This window comes from Calliphora vicina, chromosome 1, assembly GCF_958450345.1.
Source record: "Calliphora vicina chromosome 1, idCalVici1.1, whole genome shotgun sequence".
NCBI classification, from domain to species: Eukaryota; Metazoa; Arthropoda; class Insecta; order Diptera; family Calliphoridae; genus Calliphora; species Calliphora vicina.
The window spans coordinates 105,719,681-105,733,371 of record NC_088780.1 but is presented as its reverse complement, the minus strand read 5'-3'; the positions used below and the strand labels follow the sequence as shown (position 1 = coordinate 105,733,371).

The 13,691-nt window shown below is 39.0% G+C and overlaps 1 protein-coding gene across 7 annotated transcripts in view; it reads right to left on the bottom strand.

Moving 5' to 3' along the window:
* mask (multiple ankyrin repeats single KH domain) overlaps positions 1-13,691 on the bottom strand; it is a 39,733-nt gene that overhangs the window by 1,560 nt on the left and 24,482 nt on the right. For all 7 annotated transcript variants that reach the window (XM_065515418.1, XM_065515425.1, XM_065515420.1 and 4 more), the window contains 6 exons: positions 12,057-13,643; positions 11,098-11,397; positions 9,082-9,867; positions 8,498-8,978; positions 867-6,379; positions 450-620 (listed from right to left, as the gene is read on the bottom strand). In XM_065515418.1, coding sequence (XP_065371490.1) covers positions 450-620; positions 867-6,379; positions 8,498-8,978; positions 9,082-9,867; positions 11,098-11,397; positions 12,057-13,643 — 8,838 coding nt within the window. The remainder of the gene's footprint in view (positions 1-449; positions 621-866; positions 6,380-8,497; positions 8,979-9,081; positions 9,868-11,097; positions 11,398-12,056; positions 13,644-13,691) is intronic.

Here is a 13,691-nt window from a genome sequence, read left to right as displayed (position 1 = left end):
AAATCTGAATTAATACGCTTAAATTTATTTAATTCGAATCTCTGAGTATACGGAACATTAAATTAAGATGCAAAACTAAAAAGTAAAATATATATATATCTATTATATATAAAAATGAAATGGTCCATTTATGTAATGGCATCACGTGAGAACGGCTGGAGCGATTTGGCTGATTTTTTTTATTCGATTCGAAATTTTCAGGAGATGGTTTGTAAAGAAAGAAAATAAAAAATTCCGGGTAAAACTCGGTATTTTTTTGAGTCCAGTCAACTGTAATAAAAAAGCCCCCTAAAGTATGCAGTACAAATTTAGATATTTTATTTGCAAATAAATAAGATCAGGCAGGTGTATGTGGATTGGAGAAACTTGAAGAACTAACATTAGTAAATAGATACCGGGCGAAGCCGGGGGGGTCAACTAGCATTTATATATATATATTTATAACTTACATGTTTATCATGATGATCCCACAGTTCGATCTTTTCAGGCATATGAGACATTTCATTGCCACCAACGTGACCCAAGAAATGTGGATAAGTAGTGTATGTGGGTATTAAATTCATTGGTTGGTTCTGATTCAAATTTGGGGGTGGCATAGTGTTATGATAATCCAAAGCCATCTAATGTTAAAATAGAAAATATAATCAGATTAATTAATTTAAAAACTTATGTATTTCACATTTTTAATTTTTAAAACATAATTTGCTCTGTTTCAGTACTAATAATTCTTTGTCATACTAATAACTTCTTTATAACATATTAGTTTTTCAACTAAATCATACAATTTCGGGATACAAAGCAAATAATGTTTTTAGTAACTTTTTAAATATTAATGTTTTTTATGGTTTTTATATGAATTTACTTACATGAAATTGATCTTGTTGATGATGGTAATCGGCCGGACCGCCGATTCCAGTTAGACCGCCTATAGTACCAGCACCAGCTGCACCCTGATTGTAGTAACGATATTGTTGTTTCATCCAATTCGAATGTTGCTGCTGTTGTTGTTGTTGCTGTTGTACAGCAGCGGCGGCCGCTTGCTTATCGGCATTACCTAAAAGCCATGGTGGCAACGGGCCTGTTGGCATACCAGCACCTGGCATACCAGCAGCAGCTGCGGACATAGCTGCTAAATTATCATCCATGGTACCTAAACCGACGGCACCAGCTAAACCTCCCACACCCATGCCCATATTAGCCATGCCTGGATAGTTGTTATACTTCCATGATGCCCGTTCTGTACCAATAGGTCTGGGTATTTTGCGCATATCATCGGCCGATTGTTGGCCTGGCATTTGTGGGGGTGTTTGTAGAAGACCAGCAGGATTGTTGACATTGCCACTCTGACTGGGTGACATGGCAGCTGGCGAATTTGCACCGGCACCACCCATGCCACCAGTAGAACCATTTTCCAAATTCAATATGTCCCGGGTTGAAGGTGGCACATAACCGCCGGCTGTGGCATAGTCGGTGCCGTACCAACGTTGATTTTGTGTTTGACCAGCCTGAGGTTGAGATTGTGGCCGTTGTGGTGCCAAATTCTGGCCGGCATTTAGGGGTTTTCCTGGTGCGGCATTGAAGACATTTCCTTGTTGATTTTGTTGTGTAGGTGGTTGTTGCTGTTGGTTTTGTTGGTGATACATGGCTGAAGCCATGGCTTGTGATGATTGTGTTTGTGATTTATTGCCTGGCTGTTGTTGTCCGCCAAATACCGAAGCTCTGGGATTGAGTCTAGAGTTGGCCGAATTGTAGGCTTGCTGTTGCATTAGGTTGGGATCAATTTGGAAGCCCATGGGAACAGCAACATTCATTTGGTTGGTTGGATCGTAGAAACGTGGTTGTTCTCCTATAGCCCCGGCTGGATTATTGCCACGATTCACTGAGGGCCCTATAGGACCAAAATTCAACGTATTTCCAGAATTGTCTGCCACATTGGGTTGTGCCGATGGTGGAGATTGTTGAGTCGAATTATTGGAAGCATTCGCTCTGTGTTGGCCGCTTGTCTGGGGTCTTTGTATAGCCAAACCACTTGGAGGTGGCTGTGATACGTTTCCGGCATTTGCTGGTTGTTGCTGTGATGAGGCACCAGCTGCGCTAGCAGTTTGTCCTATGGCTCCAGGTGGCTTAATAACATTAGGCGATATAGCACTAGAATCTTGTTGCTGTGCAGGCTGACCGGCATTACCTCCTGATGGTGGAGTCAAATCATTGCCGGCCACCGAAATACCAGCTGGTGATCGAGCCGATTGAGAGGCTGTAGAACCTATGGGAGCTACGCCAGTTTCTGGCAAAATAGTCAGTGTTTGCTGAGAGGCCACACTGAGATTGCTTGTGGCTGCATTTCCCGGTGGTGTGCTGGAATTAGAAGCCTTAGAACTTCCTACTGGAGAGCTCAATATATTGCGGTTGTAACCCGGAGCCTTAGAAGCATCAGCCTGAGGCAAGTTATCATTAACCATAGCATTGGGATTAGCGTAAATCTGTGAATTATCTGCAGTACCCCATTGCGACTGATGGTAATCGTTAAAGAGAGAATATTCACTGCTTATCTTTGCAGCCAACTGAGCTCCAAAACTACCAGGAGTGGCCAATGAGGCTGAATTTCCAGATGTATTGATATTGTCACCCATATTTCCAGTATTGATGTGCAAATTTTGTTGCTGTTGCAATGATTGTGTTGCTTGTAACGTGGCATTGTTGTTGGTGGTATGTCCTCCCGATTGTTGTAGTGTTGTAGGTGTGGGAGCCCGTTGTTTATTTGGGGGCCCAATGGGGGTCACAGATCGTGCCGTAGTATTCGATGACGCTACATGAGCAGCTGCAGCATTAGCAGCTGCAACAGCAGCAGCAGCCTCGGCTACATTGAATGTGCCAATGGGACCGGATAATGTATTGTTGTTTTGCCCTAAAACTCCTACACCTCCCAAGGAAGGTATGGTAGAACTGGGCATAGGTTTGCCACGACCGTATGGAGCTGTTATTCCCGACCTCTGCAAGCCTCCTAGTTCCGTTTTCTTTGTGGGAGACAAATTGGTGCCAGTTAAAGATGTAGTAGCAGCTCCACCTGTTAACAATTTGGCAGCAAATGTTTGGTTATTTACTCCGGATCCTCCGAAACTGGTAACAGCTGATTTACTACCTGGTGCTCCAACAGATTTCTGACTGAATCCTGGTCCACTCAAGCCCTTACTATTAAGATCTTTATGTTTAATTTGATTGCTGACACTTGAGGCTACACCTACGCCTGCGCCACGGCTTGATGTGAGTGTTTGTTGGGCATAAAACGGCTTAGAAGGTTGTGTTCTACCTATGGCAGATTTATTTGAATTTGTACCTATACCTCCTCCTTGTGACTTTGCATTTGATTTGGAATTTAGGTTTCCTGCTGTCTTCGAGTTCAAATTACTGCCGGGTGTGGATGAGGCAGACGATGTTGTTGATGATCCTGAAGACATATTGCTGCTTTGACCACCGCTTGTGGAGTGTATAGCTGTCTTATTATCCCAAGTTCCCACTTGCATGGTCGAGATGGAAGATGGCGGAGTTGTAGAAGCAGGTGGCACTACTGAAGCTTTAATAGTAGTGTTAATACGTGGTAGCATTTGTAATATGTCCACGTCTGGGTCCTTAATGAGAGCTAAAATCAACATGTGAGCCTGTTTTGTAGCTTCTGTAAGACCCTTGATGGTTATGCTTCGTTCCGATTGATTTTTCCCCTGTTTCTCCACTTCAATGTGAGCTCCAGTGGTGGCTCGTATGGCGTTAATATTACTACCAGCACGTCCAATTACACGGGAGATGGCATTGACTGGTACTTGTACCTTTTTGCAGGTCATTTCGGGCATTGTTGATGTAACGGTGGTAGTTGTCGATACTCCAGGTACGGTTATGGTCGTAGACGAGGAAGAATTTGACGAAGAAGAGAGGGTTGTTGAAGTACTGGACATGGACTCTTTGCTGTTGGCCGCTGTTGCTGAAGAGGAATTGCTGGAAGCAGAACCAGACGCTGCAGTTGTAGTCGATTGTTGGGTTGAACTTTTGCGTACCACCTCTTTCCAGCCGTCTTCTCCCCTTTTAGGGACTGCTGACGTAGCTGGATGAGTCTTATTGCTGGCAGAAGTCGATCCCAACGTTGTGGATGCAATAGATTCCATGTCTCGTTTATTATTTTCTTCAGCCATTTTGGAAGCAGAAAATATTAAGGATTTACGATTTCCAGCGGAGGATGTTTCCGATTTATTGTTGTTGGTTGCCTGTTGTTGAACATGTGCTTGTTGTTGCTGTTTATTAATGTGAATATGACTGTGGCTATTTGATTGTGTTGGTTGTTGTTGATGCTGAGCCGTTCCTGCGGCTGTTAATTCTTTGGGTGCCAAGTTTTCCTTTTCTTTTTGTTTATTGGATTCTTTCTTTTTGTTACCAATCGTTGTGGTTGATGTAGAACCAGTATTCAATGAAGCATTGTTGTTGCTATTGCTACTTACAACCTCCTCTTTCTTGTGTTGATGCTCCGATTTCTTATTGCTGACATTTGTATTGTTGTTATTACTTTGTGTTTTCGTAGCTAAAGTATTTTGTTCAGCGGTATTTTTCTTGTTGCTGTTCGATACAGTTTTTGAGTTGCTATTATCATCTTTCTTTTTATTATTTTGTTGTTGTTGCTGCTGCGGCTGCTGCTGTGTCTTTGCAGCTGGTGCAGGTTGGACTATTTGAGGTTCTTCCACAACTGGACTACTATTACGCGTATTTTGTTGTTTATTCTTCTTTTTATTTTTGTTTTTTCCTCCTACACTACCCCCAACACCGACAGACTTGTCATTGTTCTGCAGATTTCCGCCCGAAGCCTTTATATCGGTACTGGAACATGATCCTTGATCTATACCAGAGTCACCTTCTTCACGATAATTTTGAGGATTCTGTTGGTCATCATCTTCATCGGCGGCATTGTTGTCCTCGTGATCGGATTCATCATCTTTGTCGGAATCTTTATCATCTTCATCTTTCAGAATGCTCGAGCCACCAGTGGCTTCTTCCATTTGTCGACGTTTCTCTTCTTTCTTTTCCATCTTCTTCTTCTTTTTGCGTTCACGGCGACGAGCAGCAGCAGCCCTTCTGCTCTCTTCACGAGTTCTCTCCATATCCAATTCCTCCAATAGAATTGAAGCATTCTTGTTGGCCTTCACGGCTTGTGCCTCCTTTGCAGCGCGTATGATTTTCATGCAATCGTAGCATTTCTCAGATAGTTCTTTATCGCTTATAGTGCTAATGAAACGGTTCATTTCCTGATCGGAAGGAAACTGGGTGACATATTGAACCATCCATCTGACGGTCTTTGTATGGCCTTTGCGGAATGCGGCCATTAAACAGGAGACACGTCTGTTATCTTGTGAATCGATATCAGCATTGTGATTGTATAATATATCAACCACGCTCAGATGACCACCGTGGGCAGCCAACCATAGCGGGGAATTGCCCTTTTTATTCTTTACCTCCACTGCGGCTCCACGAGCCAACAGCAGTTCGACGAATTTTAAGTGGCCCTTATCCGCGGCTATAGTTAAGGCCGTGTCTCTTGAGGTGGGCACTGGCGCTGCATTAACGTCAGCCCCCTTGTCCAGCAGAACACGTCCAACTTCTATATAACCACCCGAAGCGGCTTCCATGAGGGGCGTTAAACCAGTCTTAGCACGATGTTCGACATTGGCTTTACGATCTAACAACAAACTTACCACCTCATGCCTGCCCTGGAAACAGGCCAATGTCAAAGCAGTATTACGATTAGTTTCAATCTGAGCATTAATATCCGAACCCTGATCTAACAATAATTTCACCGCTGCCGTATGCCCATTCATGGCGGCCAGCATTAACGGAGATATGCCCAATTTACTGCCCGTACGTGAATTAATCTCAGCTCCATTACTAAGCAACAATTTTATGATGTTCACATAGCCACCACTCGCTGCCAAACTCAATGGTGTGTAATCGGAGACATTGCGATGCTCCTTATTGGCTCCAATGCCTAAAAGCAGCTCTACGACTTCATAGCGTCCACCCGAACAGGCCAACGATAGTGGTGTATCTTTAGTCCGTTCCGACTGGGCCTCTAGATCAGCGCCATGCTTGAGTAAAATATCTACCACTTTCTCATGGCCTGCTGTCGCTGCTAGAATCAGTGGTGTAAAGCCCTTTTTATCTCGATGCTCTATATTTGCTCCACGATTTATAAGTAACTCGACTAATTCCTCATGGCCACCAGCACAGGCAAGAGTAAGGGCTGTATCATGATTGGAATCGGTTTCGGAATCTACATCGATGGTTTTGTCTAAGGCAGTAGTTGCGGCAACTGTTTGTTGATATTGCTGTTGTGCGGCAGCATTAGCTAAAGCGGCATTATTAAAAATATAAGTATATAAATATAAAATAAACTGTTAAATAAAATTGCTATCAGACATCGAAAATAACTGGCCCACATATTAAGATCGCATAAAATTCTTCTTATTTTTAGCTTTACATAATAAATATATTAAGCATAACCGTATAATATCTGACCATTTATGAATCTTAAATGTCTGAGATACAGCATGGTCAAAGGAATTAAATATTTTCGACAAGGCTCAAAAATTTTTAATTCGCTTTGGCTTGCCTTTAATCGAAGTTTAGTTAATATTTTTTATAAGAAATTCAATAGTGTATAACTTTTTAACAACATTAACTGTGAAGCAGCTTAAAAAGCTATAGAAGATCATTGCGGAAATAGATCATTTGAGTTTTCTGAAATAATGCACCAGAAATATCGCTTCTAAAACTAATAGCGCTATTCGTAGTTAGTCTTGATCTGCAGAAAATCTTTACAAAAGAAAGTATCTGATCCGTAAATTAGGAAAGCATTCAATATTCCTTATATCAATTATCAATATAGCTCTGGAGGACATGACTAGTACCATACATCACTCACATTTGAGATCTCTAAGTTAATTGTATGTGAAGGGCAAATATTTTCTAATTCCATATTTATTGACCTTTTATTTTTTTATACCCTTCAGCTTCGTGAGAAGGGTATATATAAGTTTGTCATTCCGTTTGTAATTTCTACATTTTTCATTTCCGACCCTATAAAGTATATATATTCTGGATCCTTATAGATAGCGGAGTCGATTAAGCCATGTCCGTCTGTCTGTCTGTCTGTCTGTCTGTCTGTCCGTCTGTCTGTCTGTCTGTCTGTTGAAATCAGTTTTCTGAAGACCCCAGATATCTTCGGGATCCAAATCTTCAATAATTCTGTCAGACATGCTTTCGAGAATTTTGCTATTTAAAATCAGCAAAATCGGTCCACAAATGGCTGAGATATGAGGAAAAAACCAGGACAACCTCGATTTTTGACCAATTTTTGACCTATATCTGGATTACTAAGACATTAATATAGACAATATGGATATCTAATGATAGATATTTCAAAGACATTTGCAACGACGTATATAAGACCATATCAAGTTGGACCTACAATGGGTCAAAATCGGGAAAAACATTTTTAACCCGAATTTTTTTTTTCAAAAAAAAAAAATTTTAAAAACCAAAAAAAATTTTTAAAATTAAAAAAAAAAAAATTTTAAATTTAAAAAAAAAAAAAAATTAAATTTAAAAAAAAAAATTTAAAATAAATTTTTTTTCAAAAAATGAAAAAAAACAACTAAAAAAAATTAAATTTTGTTTACCTAAAAATATTTAAAATTTTGAAGTATAATTTGGTGAAGGGTATATAAGATTCGGCACAGCCGAATATAGCACTCTTACTTGTTTTTAATAAAACCATAATGATGCATAAATAAAGTATTATGTTATCTAACCAAAGGTTGATGAAAACAAAAATTTTAACTAGTAGTTTAATTTCATATAAAATAAAATTAGTTTTTTTTTAAAATTGGACTACTGGTTATAAAAATTACACAAAAATGTAAATACAATTCAATTATCTCATGATCCAATTCTCAATTGTTGTTTTAAGTATTTTTTTTTAAAAAAGATACACAAACTGCGAAGCTTTTTGCTTGTCTGTAGATACACCCAGAGTCTCTGACGGGAATCGAACCCGCAACTATCGACTGGTCTATCGGGGCACCCTATTGGTAACTTTGGAACTTTAAATTGTGTATGTCCATCGAAAACGTATATACCAAATATTATGGCATCACAACAAATATTCCCTAAGATATATAATACAAATTAACTTTTTTAAATAATACTAATCACATCAGAAATAAGTGGAACACTTACTTTCAGTCTCTGATACAAAGGTATAAATGAAATGAGGGTATTCATTTCAAAAAAATGTAAATGTACACTCTGATTTTTTAACATTTTAAAAAACAAACACATGAAAAAAAATTCAAAAAAAGTTGTATTTTTTTGTGAAATTTTGTTCATATTTTTGTTGTGTAAAAGTGTAAAAAAATCAGAGTGCAATTTTCCCTTTTTTGATATGGTATTTAATTTGACTTACCTTGACTACCGGCAGCTGAACGTAACAATGAATATCGATTGCGTTCTTTGCGTGACTGCTTGTCGATTACCTTTTTGGCAATACCCCCGGGCATTTTGCTACTGCCAGAACTGGTTGATGCCTGGGGTGGAAGTACAGACGAAGCATTGGCAACAACTTGGTTTAGGGCTGCTGTCAATGGTGCTGGTACTGGCAGTTGTTGATGTTGTGTCACTGCAAGAACACCGGCTGCATAGCCAGCTGCAAGCATTTGCTGTTCTTGAGATATTTGATGTTGTTGCTGCTGTTGTTGTTGCTGTTGTTGCTGTTGTTGCTGTTGCGGTGTTAGGGCGCAAACACTGCCCAAGCCGACATCAACGGCAGCAGCCATGGTTGAGAGAGTAGGACAGAATTGATTGTTAACACCACGTGATGTTTGAACTTGCACAGCATTTGGGTGAGGTACAACAACAGAGGATTGAGTCTGGGTAGAAACCTGAACCTAAAAGGAAAAATATTGATTTTGCATTTCGTTTATTAATATGTATGTATATGTATTACCAAAAGTATTTTCTAAATTGTTCGTATTTGTTTTTTTTACAAACCTGTGTTGATTGTTGCTGCTGTAACAATTGCTGTTGCTTTTGCTTTAAGACCTGCTGATTGAGTACCTGTTGGGCTAAGGCGGCCTGTTGCTGCAATAAGAGATTATTTTGTGCCACTTGTTCCAGGGTGGTTTGTTGCTGTTGCTGCTGCTGTTGCATTAAGCTCTCAGCAGTGGTTTGTGACAAATCTTGCTCTTGTTGCTGCAACAACTTTAACTGTAGTTGCTGTTGCTTTTGCTGATCTTGCAATTCTTGATGATGCAATTTCAAGTGCTGCAGTTGCTGAGCTGTGGCAGCTACCTCATCTTGTTGTTGCTGCTGTTGCTGTTGGGCCGTAGGTGGTAATTGGAATAATAACTGTAAAGATTGGGAGGACTTGTCTGCGACAGTGGTGCCCACACCACCGCTACCGTCAACATTGAAAACAAAATTATTGTTGTTATTGTTGTTGGTTACATTTTGCTGCTGATTAGTAGTTAGTTGTTGTTGCTGCTGCTGTTGATTAGCAGCAGCTGCCGCAACGGCCTTTAATAGACGTACATTGGTTTGTTGTTGCTGGTGTAGTTGTTGTATATGCTGTTTGAGTTCTTGATCTAAGCCATGATGTTGGGTGTGTTGCTGGTGCTGTTGTTGTTGCTGCAATTGATATTCAGCCACTGTGCTGGTAGCTGACGTAGATGTTGGCAGTGTTTGTAATTGTTGCTGCTGCTGTTGCTGAACGGCGGCAGCAGCATCTTCAGGTGAAAAAGGTATCAAAGACAACGTAGTTTGCTGATGTTGATGTTGCTTTAAGGTAAAAAGTAAAATTGTATTGAAAATTAAAAAAATAGCTTAGAAAAGTCTATATTCTGAAAATAGTAGCGGAAATCAAACTTCATAATATATTTGCGATTCAGCATGAGTAAGGAATGAAATTTGCACCAAGGTTAGACCTATTGGATAGTAATTCAGATACAATTTTTCAACAAGATCGGTCAAGAACTGAGTTATAGGGGGTCAAAATTTGACATTTTGGCCAAACATGTGTTTTTTCTCATCCATGTAACTTATTATCTATTGTGCTTAGCAAAATGTGTCCCAAATAGTTTAGATAGCTATTTCTTCAATCTTTCAAAAAAATATTTAAAAAAAAAAAATTTTTAATATTTTTTTTCCAAAATTAAAAACTTTTTTGACTTTTTTTTCAAAATGGGTTTTTTTTTTCTTAAAAGAAAGCTTAGATATATTCCTTGAAGACCTATTTGGTCGATTAGTGGGATGCCCTTTTTTCCTCAAAAGAAAGCTTAGGTCTTTTCCTTGAAGACCTTTTTAGTCGCTTAGTGGGATGCGAGTGGGATATCTATCAAAATAAATATTTTGTAACTAAAAACATACAATTTTTGACATTTCTTAACTTTTTTTTCCAAAATAGGCCCTTTTTTAAAACTTTTTCGCTCAAAAGAAAGTTTAGGTCCATTCCTTTAAGAGGGTTTTAGTCGTATAGTGGGGTGGGAGTGGGATATATGTATATCAAAATAAATGTTTTGTAACTCAAGATATACAATTTTTGATTTTTTTTGGCAAAATAAAAAACTTTTTTGAATTTTTTTCGAAAGTTTTTTTCCGATAAGCACTCTTACTTGCTCTTACTATAAGTTTATTATTTCGTTTGTAATTTTTCAATTGCGACTTTATACCACAAATAACTGAATATAAACAAAAAACCGCGACTAACTTGATTTTTTCACCAATATTTTTTTTAAAGAAAATTTTGTTTTAACCAATAATTATTTTCAATATTTATCTTAAAGTATACTTTGATGAAGGGTATATAAGATTTGTCACAGCCGATTATAGCACTCTTACTTGTTTTTTATAGAAATTCATTCAAAAGCATTGTTTGTTTAAACAAAAAAATTTCAAATATAGTAAATCGCATTTTCATATATTTTCTTGATGTGCTGTTGCAAACTGACAAGGTTTGTAAAGGTAGTTAACTACGAAAAGTCAATTCCACTAGTTTGAAGTGAGACATACCTGCATTTGCATTTCATCGGCATCAGCAAATCTTTGCTGTAACTGCTGTTGCAATTGATAGTCCAACAATAGTTGATTCGCCTGTCTTTGTTGCTCTTGTTGCTGCTGCTGTTCTTCGCTGGTTGCCAAAAGGCCCTGCTGTTGCTGTTGTTGATGATGAGCCGCAGCTGCGGCACTTATCAATTGATCTTGACTAGTCCATTTAGGAGTCAAAGCCCAATTCCCATTCCATCGAGTTTTGCAGATAGAATTGATGCCAAAGTCTGCCAACTCACCACAATTTAAATTGCTAGCAAATTCCTGCAAAGAAATCAGATTTAAACAAAATTACAATATGATAAATAAATGTTAAGATACGTTCAACAGTTTTATTATCTACTAGAACACTCTTTTCAAAACCTTTCACCACTACAATGTCAATCGTCAAATTTGGGGATTTCCATGTTGTATTTTTTTTAAAGCGGCTTTTGACAATAAAATTTTAGAACACACTTTTCATACTAAAGTGGGTTTTTAATAGAGCAATATGTTATGTTATATGAGATACGTGTGGATGTGGATTGGCTTTTATTTTTGTAATTGTCCCAAAAGTGTGTCGTAAAATATGATTTTTGTGAACTAATTTCATTTCAAAATTTCTTTAAAAACTTTTAATAGTTAAATATAAAATTTAATGTAAAAACCATAGATGACAACTAGATAGGTAACTGAGAGCAAAAAACCTAAGTCTGTTGTCAAAAACCTAATTCATGAAAATGTATTGCATGTATTTTGTTATTGTATCACCCATATGTGTAAAAAGAAAGTAATTCATTGATATATCTCTCTCCTTCCGTTCTATGTGTTTATTCTATGGTAAAAACTTTTAATAGTTAATAAATAATAAACTGAAGTAACGAAATTGAAAATTTCACCTAGCACGCTCCTTAACTTAATTATCAAATGAAAACTAAACTTACTTGTAAAGCAGGATCATGAACATTGTGTATGACATGGAAAAAGTCATCCATTTCCACCTCAATGTCATACATTTCTTCTCGCATACCCTCCTCTGTCTGTTCGCCAGAGACACCAATTTCATCTTGACCACCGCCAGAAGTCACAGCGACCACCGAATTGTTATCGTTATTATTGTTAGCCTGGGCAGCAGCATTAGCGAATTGTTCCAAGGTTTCAGCATCCATAGATGAGGGATAGACTAGTTGTTGTTGGCCGCCACTTTGAGCAGCAGCATTTGAGTCATCGTCACCAAGTTGTATCATGCCGTCACCGGAATCTTCAGTTACATCGCCGATCTGCTGTTTGACCGCTGCCAAATGCTGTTGCAGGGCATTGCTCAGGGCTGTATTGCCGGCAAATTTCAAATTCATATTTTGCGGGAATACAGTAAGAACATCGGCTCCAATTTCTTGTCGCAAATCCGTAAACGCCTGAGACAAGTCGCCAGGCTTGAGGGGTGCATTTGAGAGTATTAAATTCTCTAAACGCTGTGAAATCGGCCTTATGCCTTTAGTAGGTGATTTCAATTGCAATTGTGTATCATCCAGTTCTTGTATGGATTTGGACAAATCTTCATCCTGCTGTTCAATATCTGAGTTAGCATCATCCTCACCGGGACACAATTCGGAGGTTAACGATTGCTGATCATCTACAGAAGTTCGTCGTTCATCTTTGAATGAATCTTTGATGGGTTCTGGTAAGCGACACAATTCTAAACCATCTTGCTGCGAGAGCTTCTCTTTTTTGGATAGCTTACGTTGTTTCTTGGTCTGACCACTGCTACAGCTGCCTTTGTTGTCAACTGTCATTTTGGAGTCTTTGGGGTCTGTCTCTCCAGGCGTAACATTGACTGCAGCCGCTTGAGCAGCAGCTGTACAAAGTGTGGCTAAATTTTTCATTTCATTATTGGTATCGGTCTCACTAGAATCCAATTCCAAGTTTTCCAAGTTGGTAATATCTATAATTTGCTTTTCTGGTGGTGTTTCTGTAGGTGATTTAGGTTGTTTATGGAATATACGCTGGCGTAAGTCGACAATCTGCCAACCCTCTTGGAGTTTATTTAGGCATTCTTGTTGTTCGGCTGGATTAAGCCCACAAGCTTTGGCCACGGCTGCAGCGGCTGCCGCTGCATTAGCCTTGCTAAGGGCATTCAGAGAATCGGTAACAGCTAATTTGGAATCGGAGAGGGCTGCATCTAAAGCCTCTTGTATCTCTTGAGCAGTTTGATCATTTTCCGGTTGCTGTTGCTGCTGCTGGTGAATGTCATCGGCTGATTGTATTTCCATAAACTGTTGCAGTTGCGGATCACACAAAGCGGTTGCCCCGGATGAAGGTGAAGCCAATGGCGATGCTGGGGAATTACTTAAAGCAATGACACCCTGTTGTTGCGGTTGTTGCTGTGATACTTGAGCATTGTTAACAACATCTAAAGCAATTTGTTGCTGCTGCTGCTGTTGTTGATGCTGTTGGGCTGCAAATACCATATGATTCATGATGGCTTGCTGGGTTTGGAGACTCGGAGTGGCTTCATTTGTTATTAACATGGGCTAAACAAAATAAAAATGCATAACAAAAGAAGTTGGGTTGTGTTATGG